The sequence below is a fragment of the Pelophylax lessonae genome (assembly GCF_965119305.1).
Source record: "Pelophylax lessonae genome assembly, chromosome: 5".
NCBI lineage: Eukaryota > Metazoa > Chordata > Amphibia > Anura > Ranidae > Pelophylax > Pelophylax lessonae.
This window is the reverse complement of record NC_138772.1, coordinates 313,985,025-314,006,633: the sequence shown is the minus strand read 5'-3', so window position 1 is coordinate 314,006,633 and position 21,609 is coordinate 313,985,025. Positions and strand designations below refer to the sequence as shown.

At 43.6% G+C, this 21,609-nt stretch overlaps 1 protein-coding gene across 7 annotated transcripts in view; it reads right to left on the bottom strand.

Moving 5' to 3' along the window:
* Window positions 1–201: 201 nt before the first annotated feature.
* Window positions 202–21,609, bottom strand: part of RELCH (RAB11 binding and LisH domain, coiled-coil and HEAT repeat containing) — a 241,533-nt gene continuing 220,125 nt past the window's right edge. For 4 of the 7 annotated variants that reach the window (XM_082258176.1, XM_082258180.1, XM_082258178.1 and 1 more), the window contains one exon: window positions 204–1,180. In XM_082258176.1, coding sequence (XP_082114302.1) covers window positions 1,060–1,180 — 121 coding nt within the window. In that variant the 3' untranslated portion in view covers window positions 204–1,059. Of the gene's footprint in view, window positions 1,181–3,573; window positions 3,691–21,609 lie in introns of all 7 variants that reach the window. The other 3 variants (XM_082258177.1, XM_082258182.1, XM_082258179.1) reach the window with 2 other exon arrangements.

Sequence of the window (21,609 nt, the reverse complement as noted above, 5' to 3'; positions counted from 1 at the left end):
TGCCATAATTGATCTCCAGGGCTGTCACCATTATCATTCTTTCACTATCTGGCAAGCCACTGACCTACATCAAGCATTGGCATATCAAGTGTTTTCCGAAACCTTGCTGATTGCATATGTGGTCTGGGTCAGAAAATCACTGATTAATAAAGGCTAAGGAAGGATCTTGTTAAGGTGCTCCTCTGTTGGAGCTTCTAATAGTAGAAGGCTTTCAGTCACAGCTTTTAATGGAATGCAAGCAGAGCTTAAAAAAATAAAAAAATGGATATGGCTTATAGAAAATGCAGAACCAAAAATGAGGTAAAAGAAATAAAAACACCATAAAAATATTAAATGTCTTTTCTTTTAGACCTGATTATAGCGAACACAATTGTAGTAACGTTTTTAAGATGGTATTCATCAAAAGGTTTTTACACTTTTAAAATGACATTAACGTGGCAACATGACAGTATTACTGCACACAGTACAAATGCCAAGGGAACATTGAATGAAAAAAGCATTGTCTCTAAAACTGGGAATGCAAGTTTTTATGCTTGTCCTTCTACTGTAGACTCAATGAGGATGAATCCAAAAAAGGCACAGGTTAACGCTGGCTGTTTTCTTATTCATTTAAAAATAAAAACAAACTGATTGCCATTTCCATTATGTACGTACATATCAATATCTGACTTTATTATTTCATGATAAAGAATTTACATTACTAAGTACCATTGCAATTTGTGCAGTATATAACAGATAGAGTTGCCAATATTCTTTTCAGAAAAAATACTTTTTTCACTATATATATATATATATTTATGTATAAAAAAAAATAGACAAAACACAGAACGGAGACATGGTATAGGCTAAGGATCCTTCTTCAACTTCAGTTACAGTATGAACTCCTGAATCAACAGACATGCGGATTCTAATGAAGTGCAAATTTCTTTGGAGTCTTCAATAAAATATATTACAAGAACGTAAGACAGGAAGAAAAAAATAAAAATAAAAAGGCAAGTAGTTCAAGTACAAGGAGCAAGTGGTCCATCTTTAGTGTTTTATTGGCTAGCAGCAAGCCACTTATTTCTTGCGCTGAAAAACATTTGCCAACATTGCACCAGATGTTGTCAGCTGGCCCATTTTGTTCAGAAACTTTGTCTTTGTGTCTTCACTTACAAGGCTTGCTGCAATTGACATGGAACTGAAAAACATAAAAAAGTCAGATTAAAATGCGATCACGAGAAAGACTGAGGTTTATTTACTAGACTGGAGAGTGCAAAATCTGGTGTAGCTCTGCATAAAAAGCCAATCAGCTTCCAGTTTTTATTTGTCAAAGGTTATTAAAACAAGCTGAAGTTAGAGGCCAATTGGCTACTATGCCCAGCTGCACCAGATTTTGCACTCTCCAATTTTAGTAAATTAAAGTGATTTAAAGAAGACTTGTCAGATGATCTACCATTACCACTAGGTTTCTAAAAGCTGAAATTATGAGTATGAGATGTACTGCCCCATATCATTACATTGAAAATGTATCTCATCAATTACATATTACATCTCATGGCTGGAGAAATTATACTGAGCTCACGTGGCCTTACTGGACAATAAAATAAAAGCAGGCATGTCAAACTCAAAAATTAAAAAGCGAGTTTAATCTTTAGGGTGCCACAACTACCCAATTCCGTGAAAGAGTGTACCACTTCAGTACCCAACACTTTATCCCAGAGAAATGTACACGGGGAAACGTATGCGCCCGCTCTGCAAGGGCTAACTGCTCAATTAGTCTAGGGGAGCGGGGAAGCACCTTTACTAACCTGATCTTCCGCTTCCCTATGCTCCTGCTTTGGACTGTCCCTATTGGTGTTGATGACATCAGGACTTTAGACCACTGGAGCAAGGAGGAGAAAAAGCAGCTGCGGGGACCGGTCCAGCAGTGCGAAGTGGAGTGGAGGTACGGTAAAACGAATTAAAGTGTTATTATTGTTATTAATAAAGTCCCCTAGACCTAAACAAGCAATTAACCATTGCAGTGCAGGTACAGCCCCACTGCAAGGGGTAGTTTTTAGGTTTCCAGAGTTGGGCTTTAAAACATTTCCTTGTCTATAGTGCTGCAAAATGAATTAGGAAGTGTAGCTTTCATCAGCTGCACGACAGCACTCACCTAGATCAGTTTAAAATACATTTCTAAGTCACTTACCTGGGACAGGTATTCACACACTTTTCTAAATCATTTAGACCATGCATGTTCTGGATCTGTGACTCGAAAACTAGCTATGCAGCCAGAATTTTCAGAAGCAGGCCAGCAATTGCAGCTCCTACACTTCCTCGTGACCGTTGTAATTTAAAGACCAAACTTGTGTGAAAGGGTTAGAACTGCATCAGATTTTGTTACCCAACCCTTTCAGTCAGGTGATTGGATGTTAGATGGACAAAAAAGATGGGATTTCATCAATAGGGAAAAATACAGAAATAATAGAGTGGGAAAGGTCAGAACCGCTAAAAGGTTTCTATTGCTGTCTGGGTCCTGCTGTCCAGTGACCTAATTTCCCTAATTTTTGACCAGCTGCCACTCAGTCAGAAGAGAGAACTCTCCCCAAAGGAGTCAAAAACAGCAATAAACACTGACAGAAATGGTAACCCTTCCCCACTTAATAAATAGGCAAACAATTGGACCAGAACTGGGCTTTCATTTGTAAGAATTTCCTGGCTACTTAATCATCTAAATGTTCTGACTCTGAAATCAAAATGGATCCCCATCAGAAGTCTGTTGAGACGAGCGCGTAGGGCACAGCGTGCTGACGTCACCGCGCTGCCCCGAGGACGGGCTACATGAGAGCCGGCCGGCTTTTTTCGATTCCAGAGCAATATTTCTGTCTATACATGTGGGTGTTAATTTATATTAATTTTAATAAATGGTTTGATGATATCACACTATCAAGCCCCTTTTTCCTTGTATGGTACCAACGGAGCTTCCACTTGTGAACAACATCAGGATCAGTTCCCCCTTCCCTGGCCATATTCAGGGTAGTTCGCTTGAGTAAGGATTTCCCTATCAAAGTGGTGCTGTGAGGAATATATACAGCCTGTTTTATACCAGTATCTGGTAAGGAGATGTGTGTCACTTTTGTTGGAACACTGGGGTGACTACGGATTTGGCTTCACATCTTCAATCACTTCATTTACTTCCTAATTAGATTTTTCAACCTTGGGACTTTATTATATGCCATTATCATATGTTATTATCACTTATGGACTAATTTTTTTACATTATATTATTTAATTTGCCTTTGTGATTTCTAGTGGTCACTAGGAGTATTTATGTTATACATCAAGAAGTCTTGGCGTTTCTCACTGATTGTCCAATACACAGACAGCCATCCTTCAAAACAAATAGACAGCTAATTGATACAAATCACATTAGCAGGTAATGGTAAGGCAATACGGAAATGGTTTTCTGACTATCAGGAAGGTTCCTACTGCTAAAATAATTGTGCCCATTATATAACGAACATAGGAATTGTTTTCCTAGGAAATAACTTCAGTATTATTAGTGAACTCACATTGTGCTGAAAACAATAGAAAGAAAAAAAAACTCACTTCTAACCCTTCTTTTCAGCGCCTGACTTGGAAAGAGACCAAACGTTCCAGGTTGGAGCACGAGCACACGATGACATGGAAAACAGATTGGCCGGAAAAAGACAAGCTGAGAGCATTCTGGAATGAGAGTAAGAAAAGCTGAGAGTAGACAGAAAGAGGCACAGTGCAATCCCATTAAGGGAAACAAGGACATGGAGAACACCTTAGTAGAAGAAGAAGAGAAGGAAGGGAGCAGACTACTCAAATCACTGTGAAGAACGTTCTCAGCCAGCTTTTAGCTCTCAATTACCGAATCAACATGCTCTGTCTCCAATCTGGAACGTTTGGATTTCCTAAATTCATGCAAGGATGTCTTTCAGAACACTAAAATGAGAACTGGACAGCATGTATAAAAACCATGTCTTAGAACATCTTTAAACTGGCCATGTAAAATTTGTACATTTCTTTTTTGCACTGGCTAACATTCTGTTAGGACACGTTCATTTTTTTCTACAACACATTATTAAGAGTGGAGGAGAACATAAACATTCCTTAGAGCTGTTTAAGGGAAAGTACATATTAGTTTGACCTAATTTTGTCCAATAGTATATATGTTATGTTATTCAGTCCACTCATTTCTGTGGGAAAAAAACTATTCTACTCTGGTTACTTCTGGTCTTTTGTGCTCAGCTGTCATATATTGTTTTCATTGCTGCTGGCAAACAAAAAGGACAAAGGATAGAGAGAGACTTCAGAATGTCAAAAGTTTAAAAAGGCAGTGATGCTCAACTCCAGGTGATGCCCAACAGTGCATGTTTTCCAAATTTTATCCTGAGATTCATGGGTGTGCCCCTATGGTAAAAATGCATGCACTGTTGTCAGTCCTCAAGGACTTATGGTTAGAAGAGTAACACAGATAGCTGCAAGTGAGCATCTAAACAGAGATTACATGAAGGAAGTCAACACTGTCTTACACTTTGACCATCTCAGTATGAAGACTCTCGCACTGTCCTTACACCTTGATCATTTCAACAGGAAGGCTTACATACTGTTCTTACACTATGGCCATTTCAACACAAGGGGTGTCATACTGTTCTTAAACCTTGAAGATTTCAACACGAAGGCTGTCACACTTTTCTTGCACCTTGACCATTTCAATATGAACGCTTCTATACTGTTCTTACACTATGACCATTTCAACAAAAAAGGGTGTCATACTGTTCTTACCCCTTGACTATTTTAACAATCTCCATTACATGACAAAGAAAATCTGAATATTAGAACCCCTCTAAACATATATATAAAAAAGGAGGAAGTAATGGATACATGAAAGAGCCTATCAAGTGCAGTCCAGATATCAGCTGGTAGTTTCTGACAAGGGCAGGATTCTTCATAGAGAAGAGAAGAACAGCCCTAAACCAGCTGTAGATTTTTAAAGAATGTGAGGGGGGAAAGGGGTTTCAAGGCCCCCTGAACCCCTTTTTCCTCATGGGAATGGCATTAGCCTAAGGAGTTTCAAGGCTCCCCTTAAAATAGGCAGGAGGAGTTTGGGGGGAGCCTTGTAACAGTAGGCGTGGGGGACCCTTGAAACTAAGGTCCGGTCATCTCAGAAGTTTCTGGAAGGCAAGGGGTCCACTATAAAAAGGGGGGGTTATGCAAGAGATAGCTGCCAGTTGCCTGAGAGGGTAAGCTGCGGCGGAGCTCTGCAGAAGAGCTATAATACTAAAAATCTCTCCGCCGGCATCCCTGAGGCAACATGAAGATGCTCCTGCGGCAGCTACTGGAGAAGGCTGAAGCCGAAGGGGGAGAAGACTGGCTGTGCCCCTGCCTAGCCTTACCAGCTGAAGAAGCAGCAGCCGAAGAGATGATGGAGGTGGCGGACATAAGAGGACCGATGTCTGGAAGAATGCAGCCATACCCAGGGGGAAGGAGGCAGCGAGGAGGACAGAGGAAGAAGAAGCCGGGCTCCAGTGCAAGGTCCGTCGTGTCAAGAGGAGGAAAGCAAAGCCAGAGATGAAGTGGGAGGAGGACCGGGAGGTGTCACGGGCGCAGCAAAGAAAAGGCGGAGAGCCACGAGGATCTACAGCCCATCTGCAGCGGGGAGGAGCAGTGCGTGCAGCAGGGCAGAGTCACCAGAAAATAGAAGCTACAGGGATGACGTATCGGAGTCCGGAACAGAAGAATGTCAAGAGGGGCGGAGAGTGCAGGTGGCTAACGGAAGACACAGAGGAGTGGGGCTGTCAGCAGAGAAATACAGGAAAAGCAAGGTGACAGCTGCCGGAGATGTGATGAAAGCTTTGAATCCTTTAAATCGGCCAGCGGAGCACAGTTCAATGTTCAGTTCAGATAAAAGATGCCTGCTGGGCCTGGTGAGTGTATGCCTGTTCATTTACTGAATAGTTTATCTGATTCCTTGACACAAGTTGTTAATGCTTTGGCTTTTATAAAAAAAAAAAAAAAAAAAGGAATGGGAGATCCGCAAGTAAATAGTAAAGTTGCGGCAGTATGGTCAGTACCTGCAGGCGGAAGGAAGCAGGGCATTAGTTCATCTGTGCATAATAATAGTAGCAACGTTTTTAAAGGGAAAGTAACTCCAAATGTGGTATTCCGGAAATCTCGGTCAAGGAAAGCATGCCTTGCTTACCTTTACTGCTGGGCTTTTATTTATCGTCCGGTTTAAAAGAACAACATTTGGAATGGGGAATTTGTGGATTTATTGTCATTGCTCCCATCTAGTAAGGAATTTTTTTAGGCAGGACAAGGATAACAATGAGGAAGATAGGAGACCTGTAGGCATTTATGTAAGCGTCATGTGTGAAAAATATCCAAATAAAAGCTCAGGTTTCCTCATATTGAGATCGTCCTTGAAGCTTACAAAAATTTTGGTGGCTTTGGATGGTTCACATGAGGAGTCATTATGACAAAAGTTAGCAGTGCACAAGGACCTTATATGGGGAAGCAAGGATATCGGCCTTTGGCTTCATTTATTGATACCACAAAGGCTCCCATTATCAAGACCTTTAAATAATGTGAATGCAACGGTTTCCACAGGATATAAAAAAAGGAATTTGCTTTGTGTTTAATGATTCGCAATTCAAATGGGCAAATAACTGTCATTATAGGCATGAGTGTGCCTTTTGTGCTGGGCCATATAGTGTGGCTAAGTGTTTTAAGAAAATGGCTTCAGAAATGCAAACAGGAAACAGAGAGCCATTTAATAAAGGGCAAAAACACCAGTGAACCTTCAAAGCATGCTGCCATGTCTGCTCAAATACCCAGAGCGTCAGATAGTCAGCATGCTTTGTGAAGGTTTTGAAATAGGATTTAGACTACCAGTTTTCAAGGTTGTTCAGAAGGTTGTTCAGAAGTTAATCTAAAATCATTTATAGTAGAGGAAAAAATGAATACGGAATTAGTTGCAGGTAGGGTGGCGGGCCATTTTTTAACACCACCTTTATGCAACTTTAGAATTTTTCCATTGGGTATTCTACCCAAAAAGGAGCCTAATGAATTTAGACTTCTGCACCATTTATCTTTTCCACATGGTAGGTCCCTTAATGATCAGATAGATATGGAAAACTGTTTGGTTTCTTTGAACGAGCCATTTGCCTATTGAGAGAACTAGATAAGTGTTCATTATTGGTAAAGGCTGATATAAAATAGAAGTTTTAACTCACTTGGTTTTCAATTTAAAGGAAAATATTACTTTGACAAATGCCTTCCAATGGGGTGTTCCCTGTCATGTTTTTACTTTGAAGCCTTTTCGACTTTTGTGGAATGGGTTTTAGGGTCGTTGACAGGATCAAGATATATATTTCACTATTTCGATTATTTTCTATTTCTAGGCCCAGCTGAGTCAAGTCATTGTGTAAGTTTATTGCATTAATTTATGGATCCATTTAAAATTTTTGGAATTCCGTTAGCAAAAGAAAAAAAAACGGTTTATCTGACAGAGGGCTTGGAATATTTAGGAATTTCAATAGATACAAGGAATATGTAGTTTTGGCTTCCCAAAGAGAAATTGGATAAAAAATTTAACATTATTATTTTAATTAGAAGAAAGAGTTATTGAAGGAAATACAAAAATTGTTGGGATATTTAGCTTTTGCGACACGGGTACTACTGGTGGGTAGAATATATTCTAGGAAAATGTATTTAGCAATCGCAGGTTTTAAAAATCAATATTCGCAGATCAGATTGACGCAGGATATGGGTGAGGATATGCTGATATGGATCCAATTTTTGGAGAAATTTAATGGTAGAGCCATAATGCAGCAAGACTTTATTTGTGATAGTCAATTCTGCTTATACACAGACGCGGCAGGTTCGTCTGGTTTTGCTGCAGTATGGAATAAAAGTTGGTGTGCCTCAAAATGGCCGGAATGCTGGAAGGAGAAAGAATTGTTAAGGAATAGTTTTATTGGAAATATTTCCCATAGTTGTAGCTCTGGAAATCTGGGGTGTAGATTTTCGTAACAGGCGCCTTTTGTTAAGTATGGATAACAAGGGCATGCTGTTTTTGATAAACTGCTTAACGTCTAGATCTCCCCCCCCCCCCCCCCCCAGTGATTAGGACAATAAGAGTTTTGGTGTCAAAACGTCTTTTACATAATATTTGGGTTAAAGCAAAATATATCCCAGGTAAGCTAAATGTAATCGCTGATGCTCTCTCACGGTTCCAGATGAACACGTTTTTGGAGCTGGTGCTGGAGGCGGACAAAGTGGGTTCTGCTTGTCCCGAACATCTATGGACTTGGTTTGATTCAGCAAAACATTCAAAATTCCTTGGCAAAATCAACATGGGATAGTTACTTATCTTCATGGTTATTATAGTTGTCATTTTTAAATGAAACCAATAACCTTACAGGGGCTTTTTCATAAAGGATGGCGTTAGTGTCATGGTCTTACCTTCTTGCTGTTCTCCTTCGTTTGACATGTGCTGGCGGCCATCTTGGTTTCTGGGTTTCTTGTAGCCTCCCACCCTGCGGCTCCTCCTTCCCACTGGGAGGAGCTGGATGCCTAGCTCATATATATAGGAGGTCTGTGGCTTCAGTTCCCTGCTTGGTCCTCCTGTGTTCACATGCTTCTAAGACTGCTGCTACTTCTGGTTCCTGTTCCTGGCTTCGTCTGACTACCCTGCTGGTTCCTGATCCTGGCTTCATCCGACTACCCTGCTGGTTCCTGATCCTGGCTTCGTCTGACTACCCTGCTGGTTCCTGACCCCTGGCTTCGCAAAGACTCTGCATCGGTTTCGCCATCCGTTTGGACTTTTGCTTTATAGCTTGTTTTTCAATAAAGCTTTCTTATTTTCACTTATCTGTTGTTGTACGTCTGGTTCATGGTTCCGTGACATTAGGACCAAGCCATGAATTCTGACGGTACAGGGCCATCCTCACTACCCACGCTGGTTGCCAGACTTGATCAGCAGGATCACCTGTTGGGTCAGTTCGCCGTGGCGTTGCAAACCCTGCTTGAACGCACGGTTCATTTCGCTCCCGTTGCCGATGGGTCGGTTGTCGCTCCTGGGCCCGCTCCTACTGCCGCTCCGGTTGTTGCGCCAGAGTCTACCCCGACACCTGTTGTTGCGCCTGCGGTGTTTCGGGGTATGTCCGGTTCTGCCCCCCTTCCACAGCGCTTTGGGGGAGAGCCAACTCAGTGCCGAGGTTTCCTTAACCAGGTGGGCACTTATTTCGAGTTGCTGCCACATGCCTTTCCTACTGAGAGATCAAAGGTGGGCTTCTTAATCTCGCTGCTCTCGGACAAGGCCTTGGCCTGGGCCAGCCCTTTATGGGAGAACAACAATCCGGTGGTTGCCGAGTTTTCCGGTTTTGTTGCTTCTCTTCGGAAGGTATTCGATGTGTCGGCTCGTGCTGCCTCTGCTGCGAAGCTCCTTATGTCCATCAGACAGGGTTCACGATCCGTAGCTGAATACGCCATTGAGTTTCGTACCCTGGCAGCAGAGGTGGGCTGGAATAATGAGGCTCTGGTCGCTGCTTTCTCTCATGGTCTCTCGGATGCCTTGAAGGATGAGGTTGCAGGACCTACCAGTGGAGCTCGAGTCTCTTATTTCTTTCCTGATTTTGATTGACACCAGACTCAGGGAGAGACCTTCCTTTAAGGAGAGTCTGCGGAGGCCTCCTAACAGATTGGCGCCTACCTTTGTTGTCCCACCCGTGCCTCCCTCTCCTCCCACGCCTCCTGGGGATGACTTGTCTGGGGGTGAACCCATGCAGCTGGGGTTTGCTCGCCTGTCCGAGGGGGAGAGGGTACTCCGGAGACGCGAGGGCCGATGCATGTACTGTGGTCTCGGTGGGCATTTTCGGTTGGCATGTCCGAACCGTCCGGGAAACGCTCGCACCTGAGATCCTGTCGGGGGCAGATCTTGGGTGGAGTCTCCTCGTCCCCGGTTTCCCGTGTTGACAAACCACTGATCACTGTTGTCCTCTCCTGGGTCGGGGGCTCGGTGACGACCCAGGCGTTGGTGGACTCTGGTGCTGGTGGTTTGTTCATTGATAGTGTGTTCGCTGCCGCCAATTCCATTCCTCTGCAGGCTCGAGGTTCTCCTCTGGCTCTTGAGGCGATAGACGGCAGACCCCTTCTGCCGCCACACGTGACTCATGAGACCCTTCCAGTGGGGTTAGCCATTGGTGCCGTCCACAGAGAGTCGGTCTGCTTCCAGGTTATTTCGTCTCCACACTACTCGGTGGTCTTGGGGTACCCCTGGCTCCAGAAGCATAATCCGATTTTCGATTGGAGATCGGCCGAGATCCTCTCGTGGTCACCGCAGTGTGGGGCTAGTTGCATCCATGGGCCTGTCAAGTTGCTGTGTACTTCCTCAGACTCTCTGTTGCCCCCTGAATACGAGGAGTACCGGGATGTATTCGATAAGGTGCGCGCGGTTGCCCTACCTCCGCACCGCCCATACGATTGTGCCATCGAGTTACAATCTGGTGCCGTTCCTCCTCGTGGCAAAGTCTATCCACTGTCGGTAGCGGAGAATGAGGCCATGGAGGAGTACGTGAAGGAGGCGCTTTCACGCGGACACATTCGCAAATCCTCGTCCCCGGCAGGGGCTGGATTTTTCTTTGTGAAAAAGAAGGGCGGTGAGTTGAGGCCTTGCATCGATTACAGGGGTCTCAATCGCATCACGATCAAGAACGCTTACCCGATACCCTTGATTTCCGAGCTGTTCGATCGCCTTAAAGGGGCCACGGTCTTTACCAAACTCGACCTGAGGGCGGCATATAACCTCGTAAGGATCAAGGCGGGCGATGAGTGGAAGACCGCGTTTAACACCAGGACCGGTCATTATGAATCCTTGGTTATGCCCTTTGGGCTGTGCAATGCGCCCGCAGTCTTTCAGGAATTCATCAACGATGTTTTCCGTGACCTGTTGCAGCAGTGTGTGGTGGTCTACCTGGATGACATCTTGGTATATTCTGAGTCCATGGAGACCCACATTCTGGATGTCAAACGAGTGTTGCAACGGTTACGAGAGAACAAGCTGTTCGGTAAGCTTGAGAAATGAGAATTTCACCGATCCCAGGTAACCTTCTTAGGTTACATCATTTCCGCTGAGGGGTTCTCCATGGATCCTGAGAAGGTTTCGGCTGTCTTACAGTGGCCCCAGCCCAGTGGTCTTCGCTCCCTGCAGCGCTTTTTGGGCTTCGCCAATTATTATCGGAAGTTCATCAGGGACTTTTCCATGCTAGCCAAGCCTCTCACGGATCTGACCAGGAAGGGCAGTAATTCCCAGGTCTGGCCGCCCGAGGCTATCCGAGCTTTTGAGGCTCTAAAGTCCACCTTTGTGTCGGCTCCGATTCTGTCGCATCCCAACCCTGGGTTGCCCTTTGTCCTCGAGGTGGACGCGTCTGAGACGGGAGTAGGCGCCCTTCTGTCTCAGCGTAGAACACCAGAGGGTCCTCTGCTTCCTTGTGGGTTTTACTCCCGGAAACTGTCTTCCGCGGAGTGCAACTACCAGATTGGTGACAGGGAGTTATTGGCCATCGTGCAGGCTCTTAAAGAATGGAGGCACTTGCTCGAGGGTTCGGTGGTTCCGGTCCTCATCCTGACGGACCACAAGAATCTGACCTACCTCTCTGAGGCCAAGAGATTGACACCACGTCAGGCCAGATGGGCTCTGTTCTTGTCACGTTTTAATTACGTGGTCTCCTACCTACCCGGTTCCAAGAACATCAGGGCGGATGCCTTATCACGGCAGTACTCCGACCTGTCCAGGGAGGAGTCGATTCCGACTTCGGTCATACCTCCGAATCAGATCCTGGCTGCCATTCGCACCAGCCTGACCTCTCCCCTGGGTGAGCAGATTTTGGCGGCTCAATCTGGTGCTCCCTCTGGGAGACCCAACGGCAGATGTTTTGTGCCTGAGGAGTTGCGCACTCGGTTGTTGCGAACCTACCATAACTCCAAGACCGCGGGGCATCCTGGAAAGAATCAGCTGTCCTGGGCTGTTTCACGTCTGTTCTGGTGGCCTTCCCTACGTTCCGACATCGCCGCATATGTAGCGGCATGCTCCGTTTGTGCCCAGAGTAAGTCCCCTCGGCACCTTCCGTTGGGCCTTCTGCAACCCTTAGCCACCGGGGAGCGCCCATGGTCACACCTGGGGATGGATTTCATTGTGGACCTCCCTGCATCCCGAGGCCATACGGTCATTCTCATGATTGTGGATCGGTTTTCCAAAATGTGCCACTGTGTTCCTCTCAAGAAGTTACCCTCTGCACAGGAGTTGGCCACGATTTTTGCCAGGGAGGTCTTCCGGTTGCACGGTTTGCCCAAGGAGATTGTGTCGGATCGGGGGAGTCAGTTTGTGTCCAGGTTCTGGCGCGCCTTTTGCTCCCAGTTGGGGATTCATCTCTCCTTCTCCTCGGCCTACCACCCTCAGTCCAATGGGGCCGCAGAACGATCCAATCAGGCCTTGGAGCAATTCCTTCGTTGCTATGTCTCCGATCACCAAGACAATTGGGTTGACCTCCTGCCTTGGGCTGAGTTAGCCAGGAACACGGCGGTGAACTCTTCCTCTGGGACGTCTCCCTTCATGGCCAACTATGGGTTCCAACCTGCCGTGTTACCGGAGGTATTCTCTCCCCAGGATATTCTGGCTGTGGAGGATCACCTTTCCGTCCTACGTGCTTCTTGGGTACAGATCCAGAAGTCCCTTGAGGTCTCTGCGCAGCGCCAGAGACTCCAGGCTGATCGCAGACGAGCGCCTGCTCCTTCCTACCAGGCCGGAGACCGTGTATGGTTGTCCACCCGCAACCTCAACCTTCGAGTGCCCACTCCCAAGCTGGCGCCTCGCTTTGTTGGTCCCTTCCGAGTGCTTCGCAGGGTAAACCCGGTAGCCTATGCCCTTGCGCTTCCTCCTGGCATGCGGATCTCCAACGTGTTTCATGTCTCCCTGTTGAAGCCTCTGGTGTGTAATCGTTTCACTTCCTCGGTTCCTCTGCCTCGTCCGGTCCGAGTGGGCAATCGTGAGGAGTATGAGGTGAGCAATATCCTGGACTCACGCCTGGTCCGCGGTCGGGTGCAGTTTTTGGTTCATTGGCGTGGTTATGGTCCAGAGGAGCGTTCCTGGGTTCCCGCCGCAGATGTCCATGCTCCTGCCTTGCTCCGAGCCTTCCACGCACGCTTCCCTCAGAAACCGTTCTTTACTCCGCGGAGGAGGGGCCCTTGAGGGGGAGGTACTGTCATGGTCTTACCTTCTTGCTGTTCTCCTTCGTTTTACATGTGCTGGCGGCCATCTTGGTTTCTGGGTTTCTTGTAGCCTCCCACCCTGCGGCTCCTCCTTCCCACTGGGAGGAGCTGGATGCCTAGCTCATATATATAGGAGGTCTGTGGCTTCAGTTCCCTGCTTGGTCCTCCTGTGTTCACATGCTTCTAAGACTGCTGCTACTTCTGGTTCCTGTTCCTGGCTTCGTCTGACTACCCTGCTGGTTCCTGATCCTGGCTTCGTCTGACTACCCTGCTGGTTCCTGATCCTGGCTTCGTCTGACTACCCTGCTGGTTCCTGACCCCTGGCTTCGCAAAGACTCTGCATCGGTTTCGCCATCCGTTTGGACTTTTGCTTTATAGCTTGTTTTTCAATAAAGCTTTCTTATTTTCACTTATCTGTTGTTGTACGTCTGGTTCATGGTTCCGTGACAGTTAGTTTTCCATAATTTTTTATTAAAAAAATTATTCATGGTCCCATTTAAATAAGATATTATGCAGGTTTCATTTTTTCTAAAATTACAGTCTTTATTTAGCTTCTTTTCGGTTCAACAAGTCATGAAAGGTTACAGGAAGAAAACATTTACGGCTGATAAAAGATGCTCCATTATGGCTAAAGTTTTAGATGGAATTTGCACTTGCGCTCAAAAGGTGTGTTTTTCAGAATTTGAGGCCAGCCTTTTTCAGGCGATGTTTTCAATATGTTTCTTCGCGGCATTTCATATTTCTGAGCTTTTGCCTCCAAATAAAAGGGTTACGAGGTCTGTTATTGGAGGATGTGGTAGTAGAGGAGGTTTTGGTTAAGATTTTTCTACGTAAATCTAAAACAGACCAAAAGGGTTGAGGTATATGGATTTCTTTGTATCAATGCCCTAATCCATTTATTTGCCCAGTCAGATTACATCACAGATTACATTACATTATGTTATGTTCAGAGTCAGCCAAATGGAGGTAAATTATTATTCCTACATTGATAGCCACCAGTCGCCTCAGAGGGTAAGCTGTGGCAGAGCGACCCTCCCTAATGCAATGTCGCGGCCTTGTTTATGTGGTAGGTCACCTTTATCGAAAGGGGGACAAGTTATGGGAAAGTTATGCATGGTTAAGATAACCCGAGCTTCAAAAGCTGGGTTGTGTTGTGGATTAATTTATTTGTGTGAAAAAATGTCATAAATAATTTGATATATGGTTTAGCAATACATTTTGAAACCAATAAATAAAGGTAGTGGCCATTTAGTTATCCATTTAAAGTGGTGTTGGTTTTTATTGAGGTCTAGAAGTAAAATGACTGCTTGCATTCCCATATGTAAACCCTTTAAAAAGGAATTTATTTTAGCTGTACACTTTTAAACTGTTGAATATATCACACGGACAGTGTTTTGTTATATTTGTTTGGTAAGTGCAAAAAACTGTTGGTCATGTCAGAAAGTCACAGCTGTCCTATGCATATCTTCCTTCGGAATGTCAACTCCTTCCAGCCTTATTGTATACTACTGAACAATTCTCCCCGATCTTGTGTTGATGAGAGGGGGAGGATTCAATAGTTTAACAAAAGATAACTGGGAAAGGCCATCACCATTTCTTGGGATTACAGTGTGATGCAACAAAATGAGACAAAGATAAATCATTTCAGAACTTTTTCCACCTTTAATGTGACTTATAAACTGTACAACTCAATTATAAAAAAACTTAAATCTTTTATGGGGGGGGCAAAAATAAAAAAACTAAAATAATGTGTTTGAATAAGTGTGCACACCCTCTGACAACTGGGGATGTAGCTGTGCTCAGAATTAAGCAATCACATTCAAACTCATGTTAAATAGGAGTAAGTACACCTGCCATCATTTAAAGTGCCTCTGATTAACCCCAAATAAAGTTCAACTGTTCTAATAGGTCTTTCCTGACATGTTCTTTGTGGCATCCTACTGCAAAAGCCATGGTCCGCAGAGCGCTTCCAAAGCATCAGAGGGATCTCATTGTTAAAAGGTATCAGTCAGGAGAAGGGTACAAAATAATTTCCAAGGCATTAGATATACCATGGAACACAGTGACGACAGTATAGCACAACAGTGACATTACTAAGAACTGGACGTCCCTCCAAACTTGATGAAACTTTGAGAAGAAAACTGGTCAGGGAGGCTGCCAAGAGGCCTACAGCACCATTAAATGAGCTGCAGGAATATCTGGCAAGTACTGGCTGTGTAGTACATGCGACAACAATCTCCCATATTCTTCATATGACTGGGTTTTGGGGTAGAGTGGCAAGACGGAAGCCTTTTCTTACGAACAACAACATCCAAGCCTGGCTAATGTTTGAAAAACACATCTGAAGTCTCCCAAAAATGTGGGTAAATGTATCATGGTCTGATGAAATCAAGGTTGAACTTTTTGGCCATAATTCCAAATGATATATTTGGTGCAAAAACAACCCTGCACATCACCAAAAGAACACCATACCCACAGTGAAGCAGGAACAGGGGCTTTAATCAAGGTAGAGGGAATTATGAACAGTTCCAAATGCCAGTCAATATTGGCACAAAACTTTCAGGCTTCTGCTAGAAAGCTAAACATGAAGAGGAACTTCATCTTTCAGCAGGACAATGACCCGAAGCATACATCCAAATCAACCAAAGGATTGGCTTCACCAGAAGAAGATTACGTTTGGAACGGCCCAGCCAGAGCCAAGTCCCGAATGCGATTAAAAATCTGTGGGGTGATCTGAAGAGGGCTGTGCACAGGAGATGCCCTCGCAATCTGACAGATTTGAAGTGTTTTTGCAAACAAGAGTGGGCAAATATTGCCAAGTCAAGATGTGCCATGCTGATAGACTCATACCCAAAAAGACTGAGTGCTGTAATAAAATCAGGTGCTTCAACAAAGTATTCGTTTAAGGGTGTGCACACTTCTGCAACCATATTATTTTAGTTTTTTTTTTTACTTCCCTCCACCTAAAAAGATTTTAGTTTGTTTTTCAACTGAGTTGTACAGTTTATAGGTCACAATAAAAATGGAAAAAGTTCTGAAATGATTTAGCTTTGTTTTTTTTTTCTTACATCACAGAAACCTGACATTTTAAACAGGGATGTGTAGACTTTTTATATCCACTGTACAGTACATTTTTAAGGCGCAATGCATACTTTAAACTGTAAACTCATGAGCAGGGCCCTCCTAACTCACCTTTATTGAATTGTAACAGTACTGTATGCCTTTATTTTGAAAATTGCTGCAAAAATTATTTGCGCTATATAAATCCTTACCATTAATAATAGTGGTAATAATAATTCTAATACTACTTGTCAGCACGGTGGACAGTATTTACTATTTTAAAAAGATGCAGGAATCCCATGGGTATAGAAGCCCACAAAATGTATTGGATAGATTTCTAGTAAATATAGCTCTTCATGAAAGCTTTGTCTCTTCATAAAACAGCCTGTCTCATACTATCATGACACACAACTACATCTGGGAAGTCATGGTTCAAAAGAGAAGGTTAGAATCTGCAAAGTTTGTGTAAAGGTATCCTAGGAGATTAGGAAAACCCCACATTTTATTTACAAAGATAAAGAAGTGCTGATGCTCAAACTCAAAGCCGAGATTATAGCTCTGACCTTCATCTAGTGCAAGGGTTATTGAAACAATGATGACCATGCCTACAGCATTGAACGCTCTTCAGAGCGTCAATTTCCAGAGGACAACTCTTAAAGAAGTAGTAAGCACTGCTTGGACACTTGTACCTACAGCTAAACCTATACTAAAAGCTTACCTGTAGGTACAGGGAAAATCTCCTAAACAAGCATTTAGGAGATATTCGCTATTTCTACAGCTGTTGACATCACTGCTGCATGCGCTCTGAAGGGACGGCATACTCCTACCATCCCTTTAGATCTCGGTGTTGCAGGCCATGCCTCCCGTGCACATGCCTGGGAGTTACGTCATCGCAGCTCAGCCATTCCAGTGGCAGGAGCCTAGGAACCTAGAAGGAAGACTGGGTGGAGATGGAAGCAAACCCCCAGAGGGCTTAATTTTAAGGAAAGTCTTTCATAATGGGCTAGTATGCAATGCACACTAGAACATAAGGTTACCTTGCAGAAGGATTTTTTTTCTTTTTTTTTTGGCTGTTTCAGCAGGGACCAGACAAATTTTGATTCATATAAGGCCATATAGGAATATAGGTACTGTGGTTGTACAGAAGTCGATCTGATGTAAAAATTAAAAAATAAAATCTGCCTGTTGGTAATGGGTAAATGTTTTGAATTTTATCTTTGCTTTGGTAGAGCTGATCCTCTGTGATATCTTCATACAGTTTGTCAATGTAAAGGTGCATGCGTACTGTGCAGGGGATACTGGAGGAAGCAGATAATGGGTGACCTGGTCTAAGTTTTAGGATACTGGGATTGATTGACTAAAACTGGAGAGCGCAAATCTGCGGCAGCTGTGCATGGTAGCCAATCAGCTTCTAACTTTGGCTTGTTCAATTAAGTTTTGACAAAAAAAACTGGAAGCCGATTGGGTTCCTTATAGAGATGCACCAGATTTTGCACTCCCTGGGTTTAGTAAATCGACTTTTGTGGGTCAAAAAGTAGTGGGTAGAACACCCTTCTTTGCATTTAGGATGCGTTATCTAATTATCCAATAGGCCAAAAGCTTAACAGGTAACACTGTTGAAATATGACTGCATGATACCCTGCAGCAATGCAAAGCAGCTCTTTACCCTCATCATGAAGTTTCCTCCGCTCTGTCTTTATTTTAAATTGTAGAAGTTTTGGTCCTGCCCCTCAATCCTCCCCTCTTGCCAAGGCAAATAATGTCAGTCCCCAGATGTGACATGCACATCCCAGGAGGCACTGGGAGCACTGCACGTTACTCCATTCATTAAAGGAGGATGGGGGCTGGCCTAGCGTTGGGAGGCTGTGCCTGAACTCAAAGATCCGATAACATCACAGGAGAAGATGGTAGTGCGGGACCCAAGTGGTGGGTGCTGGATCCACGGGTGGGTATATATCTAAACTATGCAGAACCTAGCATCAGGTAAGTGTGGAATAATAAATAAGTTAAAAGGTTGAAGCTTCTTAAAGAAAAGTTATAATTTTACAGCTTTACTTGATAAATATTTTAGCCCCCTCCCTCCTTATCTAGCTTCACTAGATTTACTTGAGTGTGACACTTCAGTAGGAGAGTCAGGGGGTCAGAGATCACATGAAATCTGACAGCTGTTTTTTGGCAACTGCCTAATCTCACACATGGCAGTTTTTACAAGACTGACTCAGTAATGGCTGCATCTACATTTCTAACCTGACCGATTAAATTGCAGCAAAGGATAAAGCACACTGCAGTTTGAATGCACCTAAAGTGGTTGCAAACCTCAGACATGAAACATGAACAAAGCACATCCTCTATGGTGTGTCTCAATCCAGTACACTAAGTGTCCTTTCTCTCTGCTGCTTCGTTCCTCTATGTGCATGGGTCACTTATGACAAGTGACACCAAGAAAAAAAAAGGTGACAGGGGAGGGTCCTCTAGCTGATTGACAGCCTCATCTCTGTTCTTGTGTGCTGTGTGAAGGGTGGGTGGGGGGTGTCCCTTCCCTCCAATCAGCTCTCTGAGCTCCTCCTCACTGAGCTCTGCAGAGTGTAACCTCAGCTTCCCGTCCTTCTTTTGAGAGCTGAATGATCCTGTGAAAACTCTGCACTTTCAATGGAGGTAGAAGAGAGATTGCTGCAAATAAACAGGTACAACTTAAGTAGCAGTATTTGTTTCATCTCGGTGTATAACCTGAGGTCAGTCAATTCACAGGGTATATATGTTTACAACCACTTTAAAAGCACAGAAAAAAAGGTGATTGTACTGCATTTACTTGTTCTGAAAAAAAAAAAAAAAAACACTTGTTGCATTTTGTTCAGCTGACTGGCTTTTTCCTAATGTATGGGTGTGTTCGGAGTATAAAATGCATCTGACTTTAACAGTGCAAACTTAACAGCACACACTAGATTTACAGATTTGGTGTGCGCATACGCGAATACTTTTTTAAAATAACAGCTATTTAAAATCTGGAAGGAAGACGTAAAAAGAGGAAGGCATTGTAAGGGAAGCAACACTCACCAGCACTAAAGGGAACTTCCCATTTCAGGACAAGTCTTTAATTCATGTGCTCTCTTTACAGTGTGCAAACATAACACACAGACCACTTACACACAGCGCTTCTGCAAATCCCAGCTTTTAACTTTGCATTCACTTTCACAGGCAAAATGGTATACTGTACCAAATGTTATACATAAGACTAAAACGGACAGTTCAACAGGTACAGATTTGCTAACACAAACTACATTGCCATATAAATATCTGGGAGACCAGCATGGAAAAGGACAAAGAAACTGCATTGTACTGCAACTACTTCAATGATGTCTAATGGAAATGCAGAAGCAGGAAGCTAGTGACAGGAGTCACAGGACAGACATACCTATAGATACCGTACATTAATTCTACAAGCTTCAGAACAAAGAAAAAACACTTTATGCTAAGAAATACAAAGAAGATCAGTTTAGAGCTTGAAATTTGCAATTTAAAGTATATGTTCTGGGGAAAAAAAAATAAATCAGTATATCACTGCAATACATAGGCATTTCTCCAAGTTGTGTGCTTAAAGTGGAAAAAAACCTAAAAAAAACCGAAGTCAATTTAAAACCTACTCCCACTGCCATTCTAAGCCATATCCATCTAGCCCTATAAAGAAAAGATTACTATACTTGCCTATTCTGCAGCCGCTCCAGTCCCGGGTTGAGCTTTAAGCGGCGGCTTCTGTATGTAGGAGAGGCAGCTGACATCTGAAGCACCATAGTCAGTGTATGAGTGAAAGTCCCTGCCAAGGTATTTCCCAGCCGTTGTCTGCTTTCTCCTGCTTACAGAAGGCACCGCTGGAGACTGGGTGTATAATAATAATAATAATAAATAGGTAAGTGTAGCGATCTTTTCTTTACAGGGTTAGATAGCTTAGGCATAAACTAAGGGTTGGAGTAGGTTTAGAGTTAGAGTTTTGCCTTTTACTTCCACTTGAAGTTAGGAGCATACTACATTTCTGTACTTACAAAACATGGTAGTTTCCATGCATTGCAGAAATGTCAAAAAGAAAGCAGGAACGTCATATACCAACGCTGTCAGATCACATCCAACTTTCATAAACCTAGACATAACCGAAGCCCTCTTCAACTAATATAGGCTTGGTTACAAAAGTTCTCTGTAGCCAAGCCTGTATTGGCTAAAGCGTTCCAAAGATGGTCCAAGGTGGGGCTGCAGAGTGCTATGTTGGGTTTAATAAAGTTGGATGCATGTGATCTGACATCATCGGTGTGCAATTCATTATTGGGTTCTGGGCTCCCTTTGCTTGGCACCTGGAGTTCCAGAGATGAGGGATTTTTCATACAGGCTTGAAGCAGTGACATTTCTCTAGAAGTCTATTGCACAACTGTTTTGCAATTCCTTAATTTTGCCCAGACAAACTTTAACTTAAAAAACACAAATAAGTATTTTCAGTTAAAAACGAATAAACCATGATCAAAACCAATTCTAGGTATAAGGTCCATATAAGTAAAAACAAAAAATTAAGATAAACATTCTACTAGCTAACGGAAATTACACAATTATTATTTGACTGCAAAACCAAAAGTTGGGAATAAGTCCCATTTCCTAACAGGATTGAACATTATTCCCCACCACAACATACTGAACCACATAATGGGCACATTTCACTAAAGCTTATCGCATGCGTTATGTCGGTCACGTGATCACTTAACGCATGCGATAACGGAAATGTCCATTCACTATCGCTCGTATGCGGTATTTATCGGAAACACCAAAAACGTTTGGTAAATAACGCATAAAAAGGCATTAAAGTCAATTCACTAAAGAAAATAAACGCACGAGGTAATTAAGTATTGCTCCGAGCTTGCGATAACTATGCAGTAATCACGGCAATGTCAGACCTCCTCCAGGTTACTGGTTGAAACATAGGTGGGAAAGTGCAAGCTGAAGGTGTGTGGAGTGTAAGAGAAGATATCCTATTGAAATGGAGCCCTTTGCATCCAGTCTCGAACCATCAACAATACAGAGGAGGAGATGTGAAATGCTCCTTTTGAAGGAAGGAACTTTTAAGGAGCGCACACTTCTGGACCAATTATGTAAAACTGAGATCCTGTAGAAGTTCAGGTTATCTAAGCAACTGATAATTGAGATCTATATCCAACTGATCAGGTACCTCAAGCCCTCCACACAGAGAAGTCATGTCATATCAGCCATGACCAAGTTGCTGTCAGCCTTAAATTTTTTTGGAAAGGTGTC